Raw genomic sequence first — 27311 nt, forward strand, 5'->3', positions numbered from 1 at the left:
CAAAACACACACACACACACACACACACACTAGCAATGCAATTTCAGGATCCACACATGCAGCTTTGTAGCGCCCAGGCCCTGCATAGAGATCCTCCCCAACAACAACAGGAAACCCTGACGGCCAGTGGCTCCGGGAACGGGCGGTAGATGGCATCATTCTGGGCGTGACTGGTGAACGCCTCGCCATTATGATGGCTTAGCTTTTCTAAAGCACATTATAGGCAACAGTTCACGGCCCTTTTCCCTGGCACAGTGTTTTCAGCCCTGCCTTTCAAGTACACTGCTGCAGATATTTGGCCGTGCACGTGGAGCTTATTCATCGTGCTGTATGATAGCAATTTTTTTGAACGAACGTATGATAGCAATTTGCGCCCAACATGAAGACACTTGTCATGCACAACAGAATTGGCTGGATGCAGAGAGATCAACAGACTCCTAAATGTGGCCTGGATTCGTGCCGTGCCATGCCGTGCCGTGTTGTGTGCACGGAACTATATCATCTCAGACTGAAAGTGGTTTTCGAATCCTCTTAAGATAACATTTTTGTAGAACTTTCTGTAGGTGTAGCATCATTCCTTTTCTTTTCTTTTTTCTTTTTGCAATTTTCAGAACAGTTACAACTGTGACTTTGAAGTTGACTTATAGTATTATATACTAGTGATCCCGGCCCACGCTCCTCTCATGTGCAATTTCTAATTAAATGATTCGGCAATCTTAAGGTTGACCATATACCTGTATTAGTTTTTGCGTCATTTGACCAAGCAATCAGACCATGGAATACTCGAGAGAGATCTCCACCAAATCTTTATAAAAAAATTCATGATAAACTCCGGCATTTGATTATTGTAGGCAATCCCATGGAAGATCTGACTAAGCGAGCTCAGGAGCTCAATAGTTTATCACACTTGGTTTGACTTTCTCCCCCATTCCCAATGCTTTGCAAAGGATTGTTAGCTGGTCTCTATTATGGAGAAGGGCCTGGTGATCTGGCCTCCACATGTGGAGCCACTTGAGCAAGATTTACACGGTGATACGGCCAGGCGTCCAGCTTGTCTGAAGATTCTTCATTCTCAGGAGACAACGGCGTTCTTATTTCTCCAATCCAAAGATAGTAATGATCGACGGGTCTCAAATTTTGAACTGAAAATCGCTGAAAATGACATGTATCAGTGTCGAATTTTGCAGAAATTTAATAGAGATCTCTGTGCGCACACACTGTACTAGTAAGCAGGACCAGGAGGTAGAGATGAATGCTCACATGGGTTGGACCGCGGCACACATAGCTTTCTTATCTCTGCTTCTCGTTTCGGTGGTCACCTCTGAAACCTTTTGCCCCTGAGTCCTGACTGGTGCTTGCCGGAGCGGCCTGTACATTGCTAGGACAAAAATGATGGATGGATGCCCCAGGAAGACTACATGCCCTGCTCCCAGGAAATGGGAGAGTACTTGCAACTTCTGCCAGGATAGATGGCCTGACATGTGACATGCCCCAGCACAGAATTTTTCATGTTGCGTTTCTAGAGAAGAAGAAGAACGCAATCTGCCTTAATTACTGCGTGAATAGTACTTTGTTTTCTGAAAGACCATGAATAATATATACTTTTGAGTTCTGAATCCTTTCTAAAAAAAGTTGATGCTGGATCACTTTAAGACATTCATATCGTCTAGCAGTTGTAGGAAAAAGTTTGTTTTTTTGTTTGATATATCTATGGATTGAATGCTAAATTTTGGAGAACTTTTTGAAAACAGGGTGTAACATGAACTTCACTGCCTAAATGCCCAAGCAGGCGGTGCTGTTTTTAGGTGCTGATGTATGATTGGAACTGTAGAAGGACTAGCTGGTGTCATCCATGACTATATATCTCGCTTTAGGAAAAGTTGGCTTTTTCGCAATAGATCTACCTCCCTCATCCGGTAGTACCCCAGTTGCAGCCCAAATTTCAGGGCTTTGTAGTACGCACTCCTGTGTGCAGCAGTGTAGGTGAGCCCCTCCCATTGTAAGGGGTTCATCCGTGTCAGCTCCTAACACAAGCGGGCACTGATGAGATTTTCTGCAGTAATGCACTTAAATAAAAAGAAAAGACACACAACTCTACTGAGCACGCACTTAAAAAGGAAAAGTGACCGATAAGTTTTATTTTACCCCTCTATAGCTAGATGCGTCTTCGAAGTGTGAGGTTACACTACAAAGATAGCAGTGCTAGCTACTAATTATTCCATGGAATGACATTCCATGATCGATGAACAAATTAAAGAACCCCTTGCCGGGTGAGGGGAATTAATAACTAACTGAATACGCAGCTACAGTAGTACTAGATTAATTGGATGGTTGTGGACCAAAATACTCCTGATGAACCTATCCTACATAGAAATCCATCCCATCTCGACGGACGGTGCACTTTGTCATGGCGCTTTTTGTTAGTGTACTTATCACGACGACTAATGAGCAGGCGCCAAGTGCGCCGCCGTCCAAACGAAGAAGGGAGTCTTTTCACGCCTTATCTGCAACCTCAGATCATCCGTCTGCCGGCAGCATCCATGCACCTAGTACGTACTAGTAGCCTTGCCGGCCCTCCCGTTCGAGCGAGGACGAAGCTGGAAGGGAACAACCACCGGAACACGATCGCTCCATCGATCTAACATGCAGCAGCAGCAGCAGCAGCCTAGTAGGAGTAGGTAGCAGAGCGATCCAGTCCAAGACGCAATGCAATGCAAGGAATGATTGGTTGCTGGTGAATTCCGATCACTCGCTCGCTCGCAGCCACAACAGCGCGGTCGATGTGACGGATCAGCTAGCGGTTCTGCCACTGTGCCCAAAGCGCGCGGGGGATCAAGCAAAACAGTCCCAGCTCTGGATCGTGGCCGATGTGTCGTCGAGCCGTACGTGGCATCCATGCGCACGCACCTGCTGCAGATCATTATTATTGGTCCTAGCTAATTGTTGGTTTCATTCGTCTGTCTACCGAGACGATCATCGATCCGTTTCACGCAAGCAAGCAACATGAGCACAAAACCTTTTTGCTTGTGGTCAAAAGAGGCTTGCTTCGCAGGACGGCAGTCATTGACTAGCTGCATCGGTCCATCCAGGGCTCACTGTACAGAATGGACTTTTCGTCCACCCCTTTACTCTCAAACATTAGTCCCAGATTAAATAGCTCGTATGAGGAAGTGATTTTTAATCTCGATTGGTACCTCATTTTATTCCAGTTGGAGCATCCACGGGGATAAATATTATTTATTCCGGTGGGTGGCTCCAATCGGAATAAAAGAGGGAGGGTTATTCATTCTGGGTGATGCCAACCACGAAGATAAAAAACTGGAATCAATTTTTTTGCGCATCTCTTCTCTCATGTTATGATCTCTCCGCCTATCCCTCTCCCTCTCCCTCTCCGGGAGGTGCAGTGAGTGTTGGGAGGCGCGGTGAGTGCGAGGGATAGCTAGGTGGAACTGTGGAATAAGCTATCTAGCTAGCCTTCCGGCGGACGCCCACAGCGCGTGCGGCCGGGCTCCGATCCTCCCGGCTGGCAACACGTTGGGCGACGGCATGCACGGGCAGCCGGCGGGTGAGGAGCGCGAGCGCGCGCTGCTCGGAGATCGACCAGATCCGAGCGAGCGCGAGCAATGTGCCAATGATGCGTGGCTGGCCTGGGTTTGTTGGGTCGGGTGGGTGTCGCCGAGCGCTCGCTAACTGTTGCCGCAGCACATCTGGAAGCTCCTGCCCCGCGGAGTAAATGGGCCGCGACCTGCTCTTGGTGTAATGTAAAGCGATGACGCGTATTCTCTTCGTTTGGGCTGCTGCGAGTGTCGTGTGGTCTCGGCTCATGGAAGTCATCCAGACTGGGCTGAGCTGAATCGTTGTTTCGTCCCGGTATAGCCACCCCATACTGTGATTTGGGCCGGTCACGGTCTGTCTAGCCCATAAATAAAATGATGTGCCAGCTGGCCCAAACCAGACCCCGACTCCTTGTTCAGTTGTTTGTTTTGTAGTATAATCCCCGCGCGCGCGGCACGTGCTCCCACGCATATTATACTACGTACTACTCCTGCTGTATTTCTCAACTGTGCTCATCGGTCATCGGTACCCTACACCAACAACACCGTCAGGATGACACGAGTCAACTAGTGACACGCTCACCCTAGGAACAGTTCACAAAACTTGACGCAAAGCGGAAGTGACGATTAACCTAAACGCCGAAAGCATGACACAAAACGGAAGCCGATTCAAAACAATTCACTCGAGCAAAGCTATCGAGAAACTAAACTTAATCAAGCATGGAATGATTTATCAATGATTAACATAGCACACAGGATGAACAAAAGGGACATGAATTGGATGTTTCGATTACACCACGAGGTCCGGTTACAAGCCAATCTTAAGCATAAACAAAGCTAAGATGGCAAAAAGATCAAATCAAAGATCCACTTTCTCCTTCTCTAACCCTAGCTCTAACAAGACTATTGAGAGGACCCCAAATGAGAGAAGCAAAGAGGTTGGTTGCCCACACAATCCCTCCATATAGATGCTGGCCAAAAGATCAAAACGTCCTTATATGAAGCTCACAACCCAAATACCCATAGGGGTAAAACTGTTCAACTTTTTACTGGATCACCGGACAGACACGCCGCCTTCACGACTCTGCTTCGCCTCGACGCAAGCTTCACGATGACGCCACGTGCCCTCCATCGCCTCCATCCGACCGCACCGGACGCGCCCCTAGTTTTGAGGTCAAACCGGCTAAACCCTCTCGCACGCCCCACAAGACATGACTCACCCCGGTTTTAAGGCCAAACTGATCAAACCCTCGTTGGCGACGCGTGTCCGACCTCCCGCCAAGTGCCACGACACCTACAAGCCTTTCGCGCTCCTGCCGCACGGACAACCTACTTGAACTTGCCATGGCCATCCTCCCTGACTCGGCCGACGCCGTCTCCATCCCGCCATGTACTCTTGCTCTTCCGTGCACCACGTGGATCGTCCATGACTCCGCCCGAACTCCTCTTGTCCCTCGGCCTAAGCCTACTCGCGTTCACCCTTCACCACCCTCGGTCCATCGGCATGAACCTTTCGCTTGACCTTCACCTCATGCCGTCGACCGCCACGTCGCATCCTACACCTGCTGTGGCAGCCCCGCCTAAATTAATCCGGTTTAAGTGCGCTAACCATCACCAAAACGACAATCAGGGTTAACACGCACCTAAAACGGAGTAATCCGGCAGTGCTGTCGGGTAAAATCCCGATTAAACCACTTGAACAGGATCAACAAAGCAGTCCAGAGAATGCAACATTCCACAAATTTTACAGCACAGAGTAAGAAATTGAATTAATATTACAAACCAAGTTTGAATTTATAGGAGACAACAGAGTTCAAGTTTGACGGAAAACGAACGATAGTCTAGCGACGAAACAAGACGTCATGATGAAGCCCGTACATGACGTCAGCCACAACCCCAGATGTACCACCTGAAAAACAAAACCACAAGCAAGGCTGAGTATACTAATACTCAGCAAGGCTTACCCGACTAAGGGTATACTTAGCCCATAATCTAGACATGCAAGGCTTTTGGCTTGAGGAGTTTGTTTTGCCGAAAAGCAGTAAAGAGTAGATCCTTAATTTCAGATTTTAGCTTCCAAATTCTAGTTCAATTAACCATTCTAGGTGAGCATCTATCCAATAGCATACATGGTGGGAAACAATTATCTTTTATCATCCAACCAACTATATTCATCATCATCATCTTTCACTTCTTACTCTATGTAGCAGAAGGGTTAAGCAGTCCCAAACCGTGAGAAGCGGACGATTCGAATCGAATTTGTTAACCTGGCCAGGCAGACCTAAACACACGCATGGGAACAGAGTCACCCACGCAACAGTTCCCTTCAATTCCCGCTGCACGGAACAGGCCCACCGCCCTCGACTACAAGAATCCACGCCACGGTACGACGCCGGGTCGTGAGCCTTCTTGCACCCGCATGTGGCCGCATGAGAAACAACGTTCAAAGACGGTGGGGAGTATGTTCCGGTCTCGGTGCAATCCAGTACTTAAGCTTACCGATTACCATATTTCTCGGCATGTGGTTAGTACGTTCAAAAGCTTAACCACCACTACCACACACTGCGGCCTTATCATTTTTCACTAAACAGACGGGGTGTCACAAGTACCACGACCCCGCCCGTAGGCCTTATAGTTGCAGCATGTAGTAAACATTCAACTCCTATAATTCTCGCGAGTGACAGGAAATCACTCGACTTCTACCGAACCATTAGCATAGCCAACTAGCGACCTACACATACTAGTGTTCAAGCATAGGTATCTATGATTATGCAGCTAAGGTTCCAAGCAACTCCTGTAAACTTAAATGCGCAAGTAGATAGAAACAATAATAAGTTGCATAAATTTAAAATAGATAGGACATGCTCCGGGGCTTGCCTGGAATTAACACTAGGTCAGTGTTAGTTAGAGAACAACTGCTCGGTGAACATCTTCCTTCGGTCGTGTACATCGGGATCCATCCGTCCATCTTCTGGATGTGTCCACCATTCACCGTCTTCTGGCTCGGCTTCAACATCACATCCTTCACGCGGTTCATCTATCGTACCTAAATGAATTGCAACCATGCATATGTATGAACGCACAGTTTCGAGTTGCTCAACAAGGTAGATGTTATTATTTTTCCTTCACGATGAAGTTGTAGTCCCACATGAGGTGCGTTTGGATGTGAAACTTCTTAATTAACATTTCCTGGGCAGTCATTTATAAAATAGTTATTAAATACAACTTAGTTCATAAAAGAACGAAGTGGTTTCAAAATCTTACTAACTCATGTGACACCAGCACTTTAACAAAGACTAAAACACCAGTGTATAGTCCAACAATAAAGTTCCTCCTAGCTAAAGGCTAAATCGTATAGGTCAAATAGTGCAATTAATGGCAGTGAAAGCTTAACTGAACGTTGACTATCCTAAGATGAGATTACTATAAATTTTTCAGATTTAAAAGATCAGTACACAAGGCATGAAAAATAAAACACGTGATCGCTACATTAATCAAGTTTAAGTCATACAAGCAATTATACTGAGTTTCAGGGGCTCAAACTTTACTGTCATGATTATGTACTCAAGGGAGAGCTCTAGTAAAAATATGAGATTTTTCTAATGAAGGAAACTAGGGTTGTTGATTTACCAAGTTTATTCATGAATAAATAAAAAGGACTAGTGATACCTTACTAAAAATTCCCAAAATTTTTCTCTAGCATCTAGGAACTAAAGTAAGGCTTCTGTAAAAATTTTAGCTCAGGAAAACTAAAATAGAACCCTATGGATTTAATGTTATTTATCATAGGCATAAAACAAGATCTAATGAAACATATAGCTAGAGTTGCCAAAATGTACTCAAATTTTTACAGTAATCTATTCATCTATGGTGTAGCAAACTGTCCAAAAACTAGCCTTAGTTCATCACTACAACAGGAGATACATACAAAGGTGTATAAAACTAATATTTAAGATAGAGATAAAACTATTGGTCAAATGCAAAACTGGATGTAACAAAAGTTGTAGGTCTTGTTGCAAGGATTCCAAAACATTTGGATTTGTATTTTTCTGATTTTTCTACGATTTTCTAGGTATTTTCAAAGTTCGCTGTTTTGAGTTCATGGCGTTTTTGCGCTTGGCCCCCTGGACTTCTGTTTCTTCTAACCGTAGGTCCCTGGACGGACCAGGAACAGAGGAACGACGGCGGTCCGTTTCCCGGCGAGGAGAGGCACCGGAGGTGGGGGCTAGGTTGGGGGAAATGGAGAGGAGGTCGAGCCGCACCTGTAGATGGTCTCGGTGGAGGCTGAGGTGGCCCGTAGCGGGCTGTCCGCGGGCGGCGGCGGGTCTGTTCACCGGCGGCGGCGTTCCGGCGGCCATGTGCGGAGGTGGCTGGGATTGGGAGCTCCGTTGGGGCGAGGTGAAGCCGTTCCCGAAGTTGTTTTGGGCGGGGAGAGGGCGGAACGACGAGCTCGACGGCGAGCTGCGGACGGCGGCGATGCTGTGCCGCGGCGGCAGTGTTCCGGAGGCCCTGGGCGGCGGTGAGCGGGCTTGGGAGGACCAGTGAGGGCCAACGAAGCTCGCTAGAGGGTCGGTTTTGGGGAAGAAGGGGCGCAGGAGGAGGCTCCACGGGAGCAGGGCGACGGCGGCCATGGCTCGCGGTGGCGGCGACGAGCCTGAGCAAGGGAAGGATGGGCTCGGCTCTGGAAGAGGCGAAACGGAGAGGAGAAAACGAACTTGGCTTCGTTGGATGGTTAAGCGGCGACGATATGGTTCGACGAGGCGACGCGTGGTGGTGCCGGCGACGAGACGGCGAGGCGACGGCGTTGCGACAGGGAAGGAGATGATGGCGAGGGCAGTTCTGTAAATAACGCGAAGTTCCAAAGTCCAGTTCGTAAACTCAGCTTTTCTCCTTCTTCGTGGCTTCAAATGAAAAACTTTTGAATACCAAACTTGCTTAAAATTTCGAGATCTACAACTTTAGTTTTAGTCACTTTTTCATTTGAGACTTCGTTTGAAAGATAAAAATTGAAACTTGAGTGCATTTGAAAATATCCAATATACTTTGAAATTCAAATTTTTCTCCCACTTTTGTGTAGCAACTCGAAAAACTTTGAACACGAAAGTTGTTCGTATTTTGAAAACCTACAACTTTGGTTTTGGACAAAAATTCATTTGAGCTATATTTTAGAAAGTATTTTCAAAGCAGATTAGTTTGAAATTTTACAGATAAATTAAATCTTTGAACACTACGGTTCAAAGGATCTGTCATTTTATGTTCAAAATTTTATTTTCTCTCTTTGACTTCAACTAGACTTTGATTTAACATGATTTTAGAGAGACGCCTATTCGTTTTCATATGTATATTTACATTAGTTTAAAAATTATTTACGGTTTCTGACCTATGCATCTATATACATACACATGCATGCACACATAAATGTATTCGATTCCATCTTCTTAGTTGATTATTCATAATATCACATTTAATATTTCTTACTTAGCATTTTAAAACTCTGGGATGTCACACCTGCACATCACGAGCACTCAACGTTGTCAATCACTCATCATCCAAGGGTGACCACCATTGGTCCTCAATATATCAATTCTGCAGCGTCTGGCTAGTCCGGACACAAAATTAATATAAATAAAAAAGAAAGCAAAAGTGGAAAAGGGTGGTGCTTGCGCCTGCATTTCCGCGCACGTCACTGGCGATGGGCGGGCAGATCGATCGATGTGTAGAGCACAACTGCCGATGAAGGCCGACCGCTGACGGAGACGTACGAGAACCAAAAGGAAATAAATGACCATCAGCCCGCGCCGTGGCATGCCAATGGTGTCAAGTCAACGCGGCGCTTCCGATCCTTCACCAGCTATCGACGCCGCAGATCGCAGTACGGAGCCGGCCGGTGTGCTGACAATGCAAAGAAGAAGAAGGCGCAGGTGCGAAAGCGAGTAATACGTTCTCGAGCTACGTGCGATGCTCTCTCTATCTCTCCCCGCTTCATTCTTCTTGTCCCTTTCTCGGGCCGAACAAAAAATAAATAAATGTGCAACCAAAGGAACACCCACCCATGACCCACCTGCTACAAAGACGAATGAAGCTAATGTGCACGTCTTTGTAATCGTTAACAAGTGAGACATGAGCAACATAACTACTCTCTCTGTTTTAAAATATAGTTTTTAGTGTTTTTGGTTCATAAATTTAATTTGGAGTAAATTGCACCCCAGGTCCCCAAACTTATAGCGAAGTTCCGCTAAGATCCCTCAAACTCTCAAATCGTCTAATTGAGTCTCTAAAGTACTTTAAATGGTTCATCCAAAGTCCCAAATGTGCCACGCATGCATTCAAAGCCAACGTGGCATGCCACATGGTGGCACGGTGGCGAACATTTGCGAAAACCCCCTAAATTTCTTTATCTTCTCTCATTTACTCCTCTCTCACTTTTCTCCTCTCCCTCTCCAATCTCTCTCCGCGCTCCCTGCTCCACGCGCCGCCGCCGCCGTGCTCCCTGCGCTGCGCCGCGCTGCCGTCGCCTTGCTCGTGCTCCACATCCGTGTAGGCCGCCGTGCCCAGGGATGAGGAGGAGCGCCTCCTCGACCGAAGGGGCAGGGACGGATTGGTCAACTAGACAACATAAGAGATCCCTCCATTTGGTGGGCAATCCATTAGAATTTAGAAATCACTCAAATAAAAGCTATAATACTTGCTGCGGACTTGCAGAGTATTACAAATCACAGCTTTGGTCAGATCGTGAATCAAGCGCATAAAATCCTCATTTGACACTGTAGCTGCATCTTGACAACGTCCAGCGGCGTGGTGACCGCCTCCGCTAGTGCGCCAGCTGCGGCCCCAGCTGTGGTGTGCATGGCGAGGGACTCCTCGTCGGCGGCCATGTCCCCGAGCATCCGCTCGCTGCCTCATAGGTGGCAAAGTGGACGGCGGTATAGGGCGCGTTCATGATGACGGTGGTCCGATAAGACCCGAAGAAGGCGCCGAGCCCCTCATCGCGCAGCACGGTGTGGATGCCGTGCCCCACGCCCGTGTAGGGGATGCTGGTGAGCTGCAGCTGCTGCTTGATGGTATACATGGGCGTGAAGACCGCGTCGCTGGCGACGGTCACGAGCACCCCAGATGCGGCGTGGGCGGCGGGGTTGTTGGGGCCGAAGCGGTCGGTGAGCGCCAACTTGGAGAACTCATAGACGGAGAAGTAGACTGCGTGGGTGGGCCCGGCGCCGAGCGCCATGGCAGGGAGGCCCCGGTAGAGGGCGAGCACGGGCGAGCAGGAGCAGCGGGCGCGGGGGAGCCACGGCCGCACCGGCGAGCGGGAGCAGCAGCCGCTCGGCTTGCAGGAGCCGCAGGCGCGCCGGCGAGCGAGAGCGGCAGCCCTCCGGCGCACGGGAGCAGCGGCCGCGCCGACGGGGAGCACGGCGAGGCGTGCAGAGGGCCGCGGAACAGGAGCAGACAGGCCATGCCGTAGGAGGAGGGAGGGTGAGAAGGGGAAAGAGAGGGATGAGTAAATGAGAGAAGGAAAAGAAATTTAGGGTTATTTTGCAAATGTTCACCACCGTGGCATGTCACATCGGCTTCGAATGCACGCGGGCACGTTTAGGACTTTGGATGAACCACTTAGAGGACTTTAGGGACCCAATTAGACGATTTGAGAGTTTGAGGATGTAAGCGAAACTTCGCTATAAATTCGGGGACCTGTGATGCAATTTACTCTTCAATTTGTTATCCATTTAAACATACATTATATATAGAATACGTAGAAAATATGATGAATCTAGAAAAGTAAAACGAAAATACCATCAAGCAGTACTAAACTAGCAAGGTGTCCCGCGCAAATAGCGCGGCTAGTTAGTTTTTTTTATTCTATCATTTTTAATCTGTAAATTTAATGCATACATACGCCTATATTGCAGTACAACTGCTGAATCTTTCCCTCATCATATACTACCATTTACTATTGCTAAGGCACAATCATCTTCTTTATACTCACCATTCTTTTATAGCCGTCATATATTACCATTTACTATATTATTAAATTGCGCACTATTGACCTGTTTGGTTGGACCTTATGTCCTTTCAAAATTCCTTTAGTTTTGACTTCAATGATGAAATCATATTTTGATGGAGTCGAAACTAAAAGAAGATTTTTGGTGCTAATGTGGTAATTTTGAGAACACTTTCGAACTTAAGGAGGAAGAAGCCGATGAAGCTATTTTTTCTCCTCTCAATTGTAAGCTGTTTCGGGATTTCATTTTTCTCCTCTCTATTGTACGTTGTTCCGGGATTTCATTTGGCTTCGTGGGCGAGGCTGTTTTATTTTTGCGTATTAGGTGTGAATTTACAAAAACTATTGGATAAGCTTCCAATAAATATAGGTATTTGGGGAACTTTACAAAAAGCTATTTTCCTTCATTATTTGCTTATTAATTGCTATACAAAATAATTATTATTTTTCCTATTTATAATTATTAATGTCTATTTGTTAATCATATTCGATATGGACTCTTTGGTCTTCTAACTTCAATTTACATATTGACTAATTATATTTGACATGGACTCTTTGGTCAACTGCTAATTTCCTTATTTTTCTAATTCCACATTTAGTTACTTACTAATCATATTCGGTATGGATTCTTTGGTCATGTTCTATTTTTTAATTTTTTAATTCTGAATTTATATATTTATTAGCGGTACTCAATATGGACTCTTTATATTAGTATAAGCACCTATCCATAAAATCAATGGCATAGAATTCAACTACTATAATCTTCTTTAGTTTTAAACTATAAATATAGCTATTTATTAATCATGTCTGACACGGTGTATGGCTAGTCTACGCCGTCATATCTTTATAAAATCTAACCATGTATATTCTTATCTCTTTTATTAATATTAGAATTTCTAGATCTTGTGCGCGAACGTGGTGGCAAATATATCCTCATGTTGCATTGTGGAGGAAGGCAATTTTTAACTTCACTGATAGATGGAGACTCATGCTTTACAATCATTTTAGAGTATTTGACGAATTATTTGGTGAGAGTTGATTATGGCGGCGAGTAGCATGTAGTAGGATTGTTAAGTTCTTGTATTGCACTGCATGTAGAATTTTTACATAGTCTCATGGTTGTATCCTATTCGGTATTTGGATTTGTTTTTGAAATGTTACTTTGTTTTGTCACTGACTTATGGAGAGGTGAACACTTCTAATTATATTCTGGGCCATATGGGTATGGCTTTATTTATTTGACTTTGCACATGTTGAACTTATATAGCAGCTAAAAAGAACTACTCCATGCGTTGGTACACGGTACCTCTAATATTTCCTTCTCTCTCTCTCTCTAGATTAGCGGTTCATTATCTTTTGGGATACATAATTACGGAAAGATGGAGTCCTAGTCCATGTATACCTGTTTACGTCACAAAATAATAGAGTCCAAGTCTATTAGGCAATACCAAATTTTTTATTTAATATAGATTTATATGTCATATATGAATTCTTTAGAATAATTATAGACCGTTAGATCTTCATAAAATCGAACGGTACAAATACTTCTCTTTTTTAGATTAACGTGGAAATTTATAGACCCTCTCGGCGAACGTGGTGACTTCTTTTAACACTATTGTATTAAGATAACTAGCAAGGTGTCCCGCGCAAATAGCGCGGCTAGTTAGTTTTTTTTATTCTATCATTTTTAATCTGTAAATTTAATGCATACATACGCCTATATTGCAGTACAACTGCTGAATCTTTCCCTCATCATATACTACCATTTACTATTGCTAAGGCACAATCATCTTCTTTATACTCACCATTCTTTTATAGCCGTCATATATTACCATTTACTATATTATTAAATTGCGCACTATTGACCTGTTTGGTTGGACCTTATGTCCTTTCAAAATTCCTTTAGTTTTGACTTCAATGATGAAATCATATTTTGATGGAGTCGAAACTAAAAGAAGATTTTTGGTGCTAATGTGGTAATTTTGAGAACACTTTCGAACTTAAGGAGGAAGAAGCCGATGAAGCTATTTTTTCTCCTCTCAATTGTAAGCTGTTTCGGGATTTCATTTTTCTCCTCTCTATTGTACGTTGTTCCGGGATTTCATTTGGCTTCGTGGGCGAGGCTGTTTTATTTTTGCGTATTAGGTGTGAATTTACAAAAACTATTGGATAAGCTTCCAATAAATATAGGTATTTGGGGAACTTTACAAAAAGCTATTTTCCTTCATTATTTGCTTATTAATTGCTATACAAAATAATTATTATTTTTCCTATTTATAATTATTAATGTCTATTTGTTAATCATATTCGATATGGACTCTTTGGTCTTCTAACTTCAATTTACATATTGACTAATTATATTTGACATGGACTCTTTGGTCAACTGCTAATTTCCTTATTTTTCTAATTCCACATTTAGTTACTTACTAATCATATTCGGTATGGATTCTTTGGTCATGTTCTATTTTTTAATTTTTTAATTCTGAATTTATATATTTATTAGCGGTACTCAATATGGACTCTTTATATTAGTATAAGCACCTATCCATAAAATCAATGGCATAGAATTCAACTACTATAATCTTCTTTAGTTTTAAACTATAAATATAGCTATTTATTAATCATGTCTGACACGGTGTATGGCTAGTCTACGCCGTCATATCTTTATAAAATCTAACCATGTATATTCTTATCTCTTTTATTAATATTAGAATTTCTAGATCTTGTGCGCGAACGTGGTGGCAAATATATCCTCATGTTGCATTGTGGAGGAAGGCAATTTTTAACTTCACTGATAGATGGAGACTCATGCTTTACAATCATTTTAGAGTATTTGACGAATTATTTGGTGAGAGTTGATTATGGCGGCGAGTAGCATGTAGTAGGATTGTTAAGTTCTTGTATTGCACTGCATGTAGAATTTTTACATAGTCTCATGGTTGTATCCTATTCGGTATTTGGATTTGTTTTTGAAATGTTACTTTGTTTTGTCACTGACTTATGGAGAGGTGAACACTTCTAATTATATTCTGGGCCATATGGGTATGGCTTTATTTATTTGACTTTGCACATGTTGAACTTATATAGCAGCTAAAAAGAACTACTCCATGCGTTGGTACACGGTACCTCTAATATTTCCTTCTCTCTCTCTCTAGATTAGCGGTTCATTATCTTTTGGGATACATAATTACGGAAAGATGGAGTCCTAGTCCATGTATACCTGTTTACGTCACAAAATAATAGAGTCCAAGTCTATTAGGCAATACCAAATTTTTTATTTAATATAGATTTATATGTCATATATGAATTCTTTAGAATAATTATAGACCGTTAGATCTTCATAAAATCGAACGGTACAAATACTTCTCTTTTTTAGATTAACGTGGAAATTTATAGACCCTCTCGGCGAACGTGATGGCTTCTTTTAACACTATTGTATTAAGATAATAGATAGATAACAAGCCATCGCGGCAGTGGCTTCGTCGGCTCCATCAGATAGATGGATCGATCACGGGGCACGCAGACAATTCCGACAGCCGATAACGACTCGACAGCGGCACCGATCGAAAAGTACGCGAGCGACCACCGTGTGTGATCGACCTATTAGCGGCGTCTAAGTCTGTCCACTAGCAGCTGCAAACCCATCGATTGCTCGCTTGTTTATAGCTAGCAAGCAGATGGCCGGTTGTTTTTGCGTGCTCATGACCCCGATCGATGTTTTTTGAAATAAAACCCTTCGATTAGCTAGCTACCGGACCTACCCGAGATCTGAGAGAGACCACCGGATTGGAGGATCGCCCGGCCGGCCTGCTAACTAGGGTTGGGGGTTGCCCGTGAAGCTTGATTCCGTCGCAGAATCCAAAGACACTCTCGCGGCCACAAACACGCCTCGATCGTTGGCATCGATCGATACACACACACGTTTTCCAACGCAACGTGCACCCTCCTCTGCCTCTTCTTTCTCCTAGCTCTCTGTCTGTATATATGTGACCTCCAACGCACGCCCGCAACAAAGGGGTATCTGCGAGTGACTGCATGAACAAAAAAGAAAAAACTCTGCACTTTCTGTTTTCTGATAATAATTTCCTCCATCTGAATCTGAATATTGCTAGTTGGCGTAATGGCAGACAAGAAACACGGGGCTGATGGGAGCATGCCTATGCATTTGGAGTGTTGGGAGACGCAACTGGCCGAGCAATGAGGAGCTGAGGTTGAAGAGAAATTGTCTCTAGCTAAGGTACAAGTTGCAGCTATAGTACTAGCCTGCACTGTAGAAGTAGAGTTGCGTAGAGCTGCGTACTGCGTTCGGCTTATCATGTGTGTTGAATGGTTTAAAGATACAAAACTTGTTTATGCAGGACTTTTTTGCTTCCAACCTCTGCCTGTGGCACCTTTGCCGTTACAAGCTGTGCATTCTCACATCCGTTAGATTCTAGTTTCAATAATTAAGATGATATAGTATAGTAGTGCATTACTGCATCTTAATACTCGAACACATGACATTTGCTGGTGCATGGCAATTGGCAACAACCAGTCTAGTCTCGAGTACATAGCAGAGTGTAGCTATATAGTGCCACTTTAGAGAAGATAATATGTGCACTGCATTGCACACCAGCACATGTGCAGAATTTGTCCTTGTGCATTGCAAACATTTGCAGAGTTGTTGATATCTTTGGCTTTCTATGTATAGTATACTTATGTTTGTGTTGATATCTTTGGCTTTTTATGTATAGTCTGCTTATGTTTGTTCCTAATAGGTATGTTTATGGCTTTAAGTGTTCCCTTACCTGTTACTTTTATCTGTTTTAATCTAGCTTGTTCCCCCTTTGTTCCCAAATAACTCTGGATCATGACAACTTAAGGACATTATTTTTTAATCTGTGTAGAGGTTCGAGCTGGAGAAAATGGAGTATGAGAAGCAAATGCAGTTGCTGCAGAGCATGCAGTTAAAAATGGAGGCTGGCGAGCAATTGCGAAAAAAACTCTATAATACAATAATAGTAACCACTTAACTCTTTTTAAACTTTCTTTACCGATTTTATTTCTGAGAGACTTGTGCTGCAGGAAATGAAAGGAAATATTCGAGTTTTGTGTTGAGTTCGACCACTGTTGCCAAATGAAACTGGTGCTATTAGTTTCCCTAAGAATGAGGGAAACATATATAGGACATGACATTGTGGTCTCACATAATGGTATAGTTATTGTTTTTGTATTTTAAACTTAATATTGACATCTGTTGAAGATTTATGTTATTCTAATAATTTTTTTTCAGATAGATCATATCCATATACATTCAACGGAGTATTTCATCCAGATTCATCTCGAGAAGATGTTTTCTGTGAAATTTCTGAAGTGGTTCAGAGCGCCATCGATGGATTTAAGGTAATGGTTACTTGTTATGTTCTTAAGATTGCAAGTACAATCCAACCACAGCGAAGGGGACCAATGTGCTTTTTTTATTTTGTCTTTTAAAAGTTACACATTAATTACTGCAAACTGGCACAGGTATGCATATTTGCTTATGGGCAGTCGGCTCAGGGAAGACTCACTTGAAGAAGAGATTACTACCAAGATCGTTAGAGCAGATTTTTAGAACACTTGAAGATCTTGATTCAAATGGATGCAAATATGTGATGAAGGTCAACTTCTACCCATTCAATATTTTTGTTAGTTATAGAAGTGCACGATTTACACAGATTTTACCCTAATATGGCCTTGTTTAGATGCATTCTGTAAAATTTTTGAAATAAATTTTTTTTCACATTTGAAATATTAAATATAGACTAATTAAAAACTAATTGCAGATTTCATCCGCAAATCACGAAACGTACCTAATGAGCATAATTAACCTGTCATTAGCACATATTTACTGGACCATCTGTGTAATATGATTTTTAACTATATTTAATATGCCATGTTTGTGTGCAAACATTTATTTAGAATTAGGAATTTTGCATCTAAACAAGGTCTATGTTGAAAATGTTTACCTATGAACTTTTAGGCGAAGATGTTGGAGATCTATATGAACCGCATACATGATTTGCTTGGCAGCAATCTGACACTTGGCAGCAATCTGACCACCGTTGGTGTGTCTGATGCATGACAAGGCAATGAAGCAGCTAGCCTCGCGCACGCACGGCACCGTACGTGGCTGCCAGCCCGGCCGATTCCCCTGCCTGGTGTACGAAAAAGGAAGAAAAAAAGCTAGCTACACCCTGCGGCACGGTTTGTGAATTGCATGCAAAAGGAGGAGGAGTATCTACTAGCTGCAACTCCTGCTAGTCTGGTTTGGTTTGAGAATGGAGGTGAGTCCATGAAAGAACGGGTACGTACGTACGGTACGTGGCGCTTGTAGGCTGTTTGCTTGCAAGGGAAATTTGGCACGCTGTGCTACTTCTTTTTTTAGCGAACGTGCCTGAGCACATGTTTAATTAAGAGGAAAGCAATACGACCGATACAAATCTTAATAGCCTCTAGGCAGAGGCTATTAAGGCGATTACAAAGCACCACCAAGCAAGTGGCAAGCGATCCTAACACCAAAACACAAGCAGCAAGAATAACGGGGGAGGGAACTCACGCGAACCTAGACACGACCAAGCAACTAAACCTGCTAAAAGATACACCAACGTTAAGATTGCAGAAGGTCTCCAAACTCGAAGGTGGCAAAGCATCCACCCGACCAATGAACTAAGGCGGCAAAGCATCCGCCCGAAGCGATCAACACTCAACACGACGACGGTGGCAAAGCATCCACCAGTGAAGAGGGGGCGGCAAAGCACCCGTCAATGAAGAAAGGCGGCAAAGCATCCGCCAGACAACAACTTGTGCAATCCGGACGAGGTGGATGAGATACGGTGAAGGCAGGCAAGCGGACGACCACCACCAGGACCAGACGAAGGAGGATCGGAGCTCGGCAATGAATTGTCGGCAACCAACAGAGCTTCCAAAACGATGCCTCAAAGGAGGGAGAGACGTCGATGACGCCGTCGTCGTCCGACCGCGAGGTCAAGGCTTTCGCCCGGAGAGCACACCGGAGAGGAGGGGAGGGGGGAAAATGACGCCTTCAAGAAGTAAACGGCACCGGAGAGTGTCGCAGTCATCGGACCATAAGCGGACCTTAGGCTTTCGCCTTTGCCCCACTCCCTCCCCAGAGCCGAAACAACCGCCGAAGCGCCAGAGCAGGAGGGGCCACCGGAGGAGGCACAGCCCGCGCACCTGGACGAGGGATCCCCCACCACGGGGGCACCGACGAGCCGGCCACCACCGCCGACGGCCATTGCCGTGGGCACGGCTATTTGAATAGGTTTTAACACTGCAGAGGTTGTACACTTTTACCACAAGTGGGGTATCGCAGCACAATCACCGTAGTGTCAGTACGGATCTCATCGAAGCCATTACCCACCTTAGCTAGACATGCATAGCGAACACGTGGCACACCAAGGGGCCATTGACCTATCAGCGAGGTATAGCCGGGGCATAAGTCACACAGAGCTTATCCCGACTCCTTGATCACCCGTTGCTCCCAACTCTCCTGATGGCTAACAGACTAGCTGGTGGGATTTATGCTAAGCCGCTGTCACATACAACGGTCGAGTGGTTGTACGATGAAATGAGTCAGGTGAGACGACACATCAACTCGGTCCTTAATCAAGACAAGACGGATATCTCCTCAACCTAGCTCAACCTCAAAGGTACGAGCCCACACCTGGCAAGTCACACAGAAATGCCATCAATCTCATCTTAACACTATCCTCTTTTATTATCCCAAAATCCCCTTTTTTTTTAATACTCACACATTTTTCCTTTTGTAAAAACAGGTGATATTCATATTTGAAGTGTAATCATTTTGAGTAATAAGGTCCTAAGCGTTTCTAGCTGCACTTTTCGTCCAAATAGAGCATATCATATTTAGAGACAAGCATGATCATAGCAATCAAGGGGTGGCTATCCTACCGTGTTTCAGCAATAAAACCATATGCAATTTTATAAACGGCCAATGGGTTGTGTTTATAAAAACTGGGTTCAGTATGCATCAAAGGGTGAGATTGAACTTGCCGTCCTCAAAGCCTTCCGGTAGCTCCTGCTCGCGGTACTGGGCTTCGGGCTCTGGCTCGCGGTACTCTCCTGCGTACTCCGGCTCGCGGTACTACTCGGCAAACTCCTCGACGGGTCCTCCCTCGTTCACAATGTTATCTACGGCACACACAACAAACACACAATTAAAAAAAAGAAATAAATGTTTTATCGTTGAGCTTGAATCGGAAAAAATTAAAATAAGGAGGTAGGGAGAATATTTTTGAGAGATTTTATATTGGCATGGCCGGAATAATGTTAGAAAGGGCGTGGTAAAATTTGGGGGCAATCAGAGGATTTTAGACGCATGAAATGACGCGTCAAAGGAAGGTTTAGGGGTTAAACGGGTTCCGGGGGCTTTTCTATAATTATTTCTAAAAACGAAAAGGGCTTGTTTGGGATTCTGGAAATATTTGGGAGCATCCTAGAAAGGGGCAGGGACTTGGTTGTAAATATTTTATATGGTGGGAGGGTTTATTTGCAAAACGAAATAAAGGAGGGGCTCTTTGGAAAAGAACTTAGAGAGGGGGAGGATTCTTAAAAGAAAACAGAAAAGGACAGGGGCTTTGGGCAAAATGCCCCTTCTTCTTCCTCCCATCGCAGCAAACAGAGCAGGGGCGCAGGGGGGCGCTGGTGGCCCGATTCGGGCTGCCCGGAGGGCGGCGGCGGCCAGGTAGGAGGGGGAAAGCGAGAGGGAGCCGAGGGGAACCGATTCCCCTTCTCACCTCGGGCTGTGGTGGAGCGAGGAGGCGGGGCGGCGGCCGGTGGAGGCGGCTCCGGCGGCGGTGCTGTGGCGCGAGGCAGGGAGCTTGGCGGTGGCGGGGGTGCTCGTGGGAGGGTGGCGGTGGAGGAGGGGCGGCACCGTAGGGGCCGGCCGGCCGGTTTGGCGCGGTGTGCGGGGGCCGGGCGGCAGGGGCCGCGTTGGCAGCAGGGGGGCCGAGGGCGACGCGCGCAGGTGAGGGCGGTCGCGCGCGCAGGAGCAAAAACAGAGGAGCGGCGGCGGCGTGCGGGAGCAGATGAGGGATTGGGGAAAAAGATGACAGGTGGCCCCGGGCGGTCAGCGGCGGGGGCGGTGCGGTGCACTTTACTGGGCTGGTGCGCGCCGCTGGCCGCGTGGCATGGGGACGATGGTTGCGGTCCGGTGTGCGTCCCGAGGTTTTTGTGTGGTCAACAAAACAACATGCAAGAGCGGTGGTGGTGGCAGGGCAGCAGGCTGCTGTGGCGCTGGTGTTTGCGTTCGAAGTCGAACAAACGAAGGAGATATGGCTGCTGGGCTTTACGTGCTCGTGGAGGTAAAAGTAAAACGGATTGGGCTTTGCATGTAGAGGCAGCAGAGAAGGCCGGTCTGGGTCTGTTTGCTTGCTCGTCATTGAGCACTTGCAAATGTTCACACTAGCGCTTAATTGCCTTAATTAAAAACAAAATTTTAATTTACTAGGAATTTTGAGAGGGAAGGGAGGTCATCCTTAAATTATTTTAGCTAATTCCACTTCCACTCAAAAAGTTTTTGAAATTCGTGATTTTTGGGTCTTATAACATTCCGAAAATTTCTGGGATGTTATAAGCTCCACCAGAGAAGTCGCTCCACCAGAGGAGTTAGAGCCGAATATATTTTTGGTGGAACCGGAGCCCTCCCAAACAGGCCCGTAGTATAATCCCCCCGCGCGGGGCACGTGCTGCCATGCATATTATACTACGTACTACTCCTGCTGTAGTTCTCAACTGTGCTCATCGGTCATCGGTCAAGACACCCACCCATTGTATTATCCAAAAAAAAAACAGTCTCAAGCTTGATTGTGCACCATTTACTTTTGGACTAAAAATAATATACTATCTATATATATAAACTCTGCTGCATCTGACTAGTCCCGAAACAAAATTAATATAAATAAAAAAAGAATGCAACGTGGAAAAGGGAGGTGCTTGCGCCTGCATTTCCGCACACGTCACTGGCGACGGCAGGGCAGATCGATCCATGTGTAGAGCGCAACTGCGGATGGAGGCGAAGGGGAAATCGACGAGAACCAAAAGGAACCGTGGCGTGCCCATGGTGTCAAGTCAACGCGATGCTTCCGATCCTTTTCACCCAACCAACCTGCTGCATGTTGTTGTTGAGGCTCCAGCTACCGACGCAGATCGCAGTACGTAGCCGCGGCCGGTGTGCTGACAATGACAATGCAAAGAACGAAGACGACGCAGGTGCGAGAACGAGTAATACATTCTCGAGCTGCGTGCGATGCTCTCTCTATCTCTCCCCGCTTCATTCTTCATGTCCCTTTCTTTGTCCGAACAAAAAATAAATAAGTGGGCAACCAAAGGAACACTAGCCCACCTGCTATGAAGACGAAGCTAATGTGCACGTCTTTGTAATCGTTAACAAATGAGACATGAGCAACGTCGTTGTTGTTAATTACTACTCTCTCCACTCCAAATGTAGCTTATCTTGACTCTTCTTTGTTTATATATAAATCTTGCTATGCATCTAGACATGAGGATTGAAAAGTACACGAGCGACCACCGTGTGTGAATTGTGAATTGTGATCGACCCGAGAGAGACTAGAGGATTGCCCGGCGCCCCGGCCTGCTAGCCGCATGCCCGACCTGCTGCTTCCTCACGCGCGCAACAAAGGCGTATCTGCGACTGCGAGTGACTGCATGAACAAAAAAAACTCTGCATTTTCTTTTTTGGGTAACAATTTCCTCCATCTGAATATTGCTACTGTTGCTGTATACTTGTTGGCACTGCTAGTTCAAAGAGAGCATCTTAATATTACTAATTGGAAGTTTCTTTTGAAGCCTCCACGAGAAGCCACATATATAGAATTCTATGTGGATACTCTGAAAAAATTAGAGAAATTCTCATAAAAATCAGAAACATCGTCCGTTAATCCGACAAATCTAATCATAGTATAACATTGGATATATATATATGTGTGTGTGTGTGTTATCTTTTCTATTAAATTACCCACCTCTAATATTATGAAAATAGGCTAAAGTAACCCCCTAAACATGTATCTAAATTACCCACCTCTACCATTATAAAATATAATCTAAAGTAACCCCTAATCTTCATGTAAATTATCCATCTATATCATTATAAAAATAATGTAAATTACCTCTAAATTTGCATATAAGTCCAATTATACCATTATAAAAGTTAAAGTAACCCATAAATCTGAATCTAAATTATATAATTATAACAAATATTAAAGTGTGCCAATATAAAATTCTAAACTACTATTTCTATTATTATTAATATATTATTTATGTTGTTATTTATATAAAAATACTACTAATGATGTGTGTCGCCATGTATTCATGTATGAGAAAAGAGATAAGAATACCAATTTTCATGTTGTTCACATAGTTCAAACAAAAGGTTCAATTAAATACATATTAAACACATATAGAGGTGTGAAGCAAAGTGTTACTAAATAAACCTATTGCAAGTTTGCAGCCAGATAATGATAAATATGTATGTTTTAGAGTATTGTATTAGAATATTTAATAGACGAAAGAGAGTATGAGATAGATAATTATAATTATTAGTTATAAGTTTTAATATTATATTAATTCTAATTAGCCCGTGCGGAAATAGGGTTGATAGGCTAATATAACTAATTAGAGTGGTTTGGAACAGAAGAAGCTGAAGCTCTATACACACAATGATTAGGGAATTAAAAGCCTGAAAGAGGCCTCATCTCATGGACTCATCCGGCCACTCATTCTTGCATTGGCCCCCTCCCTGTCTCCTCCCCCTCACCTACCCTCCTCAACCACTCACTCTACTGCACGCCTCGCCCGCCCGCCGACACAACAGAGCTTTCTCCATACCACACTTCGCTTAGCTTACTCCAAGTAGAAGGCATCCCAAAAACTCAACGTACAGACACAAGAAAGGTCAAAACCACACACAGGGATAGATAATGACATGAGGAGATCAAAAAAAGATCCATATATAGTTTCATATATATGCTATATACTATACCTAACATGTGTTTGGAGGAATCTTTTTTGGAGCCGGGCATGCATGTACACTTGTACACTACTACTAACTAACCCTGCTGCTGACCAGGCCCATAGGTTTTATGCATGCCGGCCGGCGCGTTCACGACCCTGCTTGCCCTGGCAGATGCCCAATGATTGCGCACAGCTGCAAGCCAATGCCAGGCCAGGCTCCCAATCAGTGTCCATCTGCGACTGCAATACTCATCACTGTCTGTCCCTCAATTCTAAAGAAAGAGCCTGTCAAAAGAAAAAAAGTCTGAAGCAGAATACTCCACCGGATCAAACCAGCAGCGAGCAATGTTAGTTGGGTTGCACAATGTGGGGTGAAGGAAGAACCATCCATCCATCCCATCATACTACAGTACACACGGCACAAACAAATGTGTGTGTTGGGAGATTGTTTTGATTCATGTACACTGTACATTGTACTGCTACTGTGCACATATGGGCATGGGAAAAATCCTTTGTCAATCGATCGCAAGGCCAGGCCACCACTTATTTTGCAGACAGACAGACAGACAACAACACCATGGATGTGCTTGCTTCTAGTTTCTTCACCTCACTATGCAGTTCTTGCCTTTTTTTTTCTTCTCTTTTGTGGAGATCAGATCAATATACACTCAACAAAGGACGGAGAGAAAGAAAGAAAGAACGAATAAAGAGGAGAAGAAAGAAAGAAGCAATGGCGATTGACTTGCACCATTGCCGAGGTGAATGGACAAGAAGAAAGGTACCGGCCGAGCCAATGGACAGGCAGGCACACATTTGGCGGGGCGCGGGAGAGGGGGGACCAGCAGCAGCAGGCGGGCGCCTCCGTTCTAGAAGAGCTCCCACTCGAACCGCGGGGACGGCGTGGTGGTGGTCGCGGGGGCCATGGTCGTCACGGGGGCCGCCGACGTCGACGGCACCGACGACAGCAGGTCGAACGTCTCCCAGCTCGCCGTCTGCGTCTGCGGCGCCGGGGCCGTCGCGGTGGTGGGCGCCGGCGGCTGGAACTGCCGGCGCTGCTGCTGCGCCGCCGGGGGCTGGCGCGGCGGCCGCGCCTTGCCGCTCGCCTTGCTCTGCTTGGCGCGGATGGCGTCCAGCGTCTCCACGTGCTTCTGCACCCGCTTCTCCTGTGCCCGCCGCAGCGCCTTCACCTCGCCGTCAGCGGCGATGGAGTCCAGCTTCACGAGCTCGTTCATCAGGGCCTCCGTCAGCACCACCACGTCGGCGTCCACCACCTGGCCGCCCTTGCTCACGATCGTCTCCAGCGCCGACACCTGACGACGATTACATTGATGTAGGATGTGATGTGAAACCAACCGCATATGCATTGTTGGAGCCGGAGGAATTGAGTAGCGCCGCCGCGCCGGCCATGGACGGATGATGGTGTTAAAGATGTGATGGTACCTTGGTGGCGAGCTTGTCGAGGTCGAGCGCGACGCGCGCGATGGCCTTGGCGGCGCGCTCGGCCTTGCTGGTCCGGCGCTCCTCGAGGAGGCGCTTGGCCTTGGCGGCGGGGTCCTCGAGCATGAGCATCTTGGAGCGGTCCTTGACGCCGGCCATGTCGAGGAACGCCTTGGAGTCGCGCTCCTTGTCCTTGTACACCACCTTCTGGTCGTCCGGGTGCAGGCCCGTCTTCTCCGACAGCAGCTTCTTCAGCTCGCCTGCCGGGAGAGCCATTCAGATGGATGAAACAAAGAAAGAAATCAGACCTGCACTGGCATCAACTAACGTACCGAAGGAGGCCTGGGCGTTGATGTAGATCTCGTGGTAGACGCCGTTGAACTTGACCTTGACGCGGATGGTGGGCACGGGCGCGCCGCCGGGGGGCGGGTCCGCGTCGGGGCTCCGCTTCTGCACCAGCATGCCCCCCGGCCGGACCTCCCACACCTCCTCCTTGGGCACCGCCGCGGCCTCCTTAATCGGCGAGAAGGCCACCCTCTGCTCCCTGGCCCCGCGCATCATCTTCTTCCTATGCCTATCGATCGATCAAGCAACCGTCCTACCAGGTAGAGTGCGTATGTGTGTATGTACACACAAGTCGAGCCGATCACCAAGCTCAAGAAAAGAGATGGTTAGCTAGAGGAAATCTGGTTAATTATCTGCTAATGGCTGCGAGCTTAATCCGCTGCTGCACCAGAACCGGAAAAATCAGTTCGTGCTTGGGGACTACTAGAGTACTAGAAGCAAATGCCTGTAATAAGCTTTGAATGGAGGAACAAAGGGGAGGAGAAAGAAATGGTGTGTGGTAGGAGGAAAGGAAAAGGACACGATGATACAACTAAGGGCCAGGCCGGAGCTGGGCACCAGAATATTTATACTGGGAAACCGAAGCAAGCAAGCGACGATGAAGCCAAGGAGGCCACCTCGCGAGGAAGCAGGTTACAGGTGCGGGGTCCCCGTACAACTGGACGTGGAAAAGTACTCCGCCGATGGCCATGGCTTCCTGGCCTGATGGCACTGCCATCTCACCATATTCAGAACAAAGAAATATCGCGGCGTCTTTCAGTGGCCAAGTTTTAACCATCCGATCGACCGATGGATGGAGATGGACGTGTGAACCGCCGGCGGCGACCTGCAGCAGCAACAAGCCACCTCGCCTGGATGCGTCGTCAGGTGGGGGTGGGTGGTTGCGATGGACGCAGCGCAGCGCAGCTCCTGCTCCTGCCCGCGACCTGCAAGCCTTGCTCGGGACGCCGCGGTCGGTCTCCTCCTCGTTGCCGGCCTTCGCCTCCAAGCAAACTCGGCGTCCGTTCCGGATGGAGCTCGCCACTTCACCAAATCGCCTCGACCCTTTTCTTCCCCGGAAGGAAGGAATGACATGCGACCTGACACCGCTAGCTGTGCACGCGTGCTCAGCTCCTTTCCCCTGGCCGGTCCGGACGTCGGGTCGAGCTCCTTGTACCTACCAGTAGTTGGGAGCTGAGGTTCTCGAGCGCCGCGCCGGCCGTCGCCGGATCATCATCGACCATTCGATCGGCGGAAGCTTCTTCTCGTCGGCGGAGACGGAAGGGAAAAAAACAGAGGATTGGAAGCGGTAGGCGCGTCAGCTGTTCCTGACGCGCAGGTCGGACCGTACCGGCGGCTTCGCTTTTGGCCAAAGGAGCCCGCGCACGATCACGAACCAACCAACCTGTCGTCTCCAGGACCTCAGCTCTGCCTCTGCGGCTGCATCTTCCTCTTTGCCTCGTGATCTGCCACTTTGCCTCATGGCCATTACTGCCCTCACTGCAGCGTGGGTCGATCAGATATTAGGCCAGCTCCAGTGCTGGTTCCAACGGTGCTGTGCTGACAACACAAGTCGAACAAAACCAGCGTTCGATCTCTGCTGTGTTAACATCGTTTGTGTGGAGCCCACCTGCGAAAAAAAATGCGAAATCTCCCGGATGGCCTCCCTCTCGCGCGAGGACACGGAAGTACCCAGCTAAGTATTTTATTGTGCATCAACAGCTCACGAGCCGAATCGAGTTGAGAATCCGATTTCAGCTCTGACGCCAACCGTTCAACTCCCGCAGTGTGACACGCAAGTAACAGGATGCCTGCCTGTTGCAAAAGTGCAGCTTATATGCGTAGGAAAAGAAGTAACAAAAAAATGAGCTAGCAAATAAAGTAATTTTTTTTCGAAAGGCCGCTAGCAAAGGAAAAATAGAAAATATTGTGATAAATGCATAAACACGGGCTATCTAAACCATTTT

General features: G+C 46.1%; 1 protein-coding gene and 1 pseudogene across 1 annotated transcript; both read right to left on the reverse strand.

The window, feature by feature from the left end:
• Positions 1–10213: 10213 nt before the first annotated feature.
• LOC120678305 lies at positions 10214–18827 on the reverse strand (annotated as a pseudogene).
• A 5063-nt stretch (positions 18828–23890) lies between these two features.
• Positions 23891–25989, reverse strand: LOC120679026 (BAG family molecular chaperone regulator 1-like). Its single transcript, XM_039960513.1, has 3 exons — positions 25353–25989; positions 25024–25280; positions 23891–24893 (listed from the first exon to the last, which is right to left on the reverse strand). Exons 1-3 carry the CDS (start codon positions 25579–25581, stop codon positions 24450–24452), a joined length of 930 nt encoding a protein of 309 aa, XP_039816447.1. The 5' UTR covers positions 25582–25989; the 3' UTR covers positions 23891–24449.
• Between the last annotated feature and the right edge of the window lie 1322 nt (positions 25990–27311).

This window comes from Panicum virgatum, chromosome 6N (assembly GCF_016808335.1).
Source record: "Panicum virgatum strain AP13 chromosome 6N, P.virgatum_v5, whole genome shotgun sequence".
Lineage (NCBI taxonomy): Eukaryota > Viridiplantae > Streptophyta > Magnoliopsida > Poales > Poaceae > Panicum > Panicum virgatum.

Excerpts from the sequence above, each read along its gene's own strand:
- LOC120679026 (XM_039960513.1), bottom strand. The coding sequence starts at position 25,581 with ATGATGCGCGGGGCCAGGGAGCAGAGGGTGGCCTTCTCGCCGATTAAG. Across the intron at positions 25,281-25,352 it reads CAACGCCCAGGCCTCCTTCG|GCGAGCTGAAGAAGCTGCTG; the intron begins GTACGTTAGTTG and ends CTCTCCCGGCAG. Across the intron at positions 24,894-25,023 it reads TCGACAAGCTCGCCACCAAG|GTGTCGGCGCTGGAGACGAT; the intron begins GTACCATCACAT and ends AATCGTCGTCAG.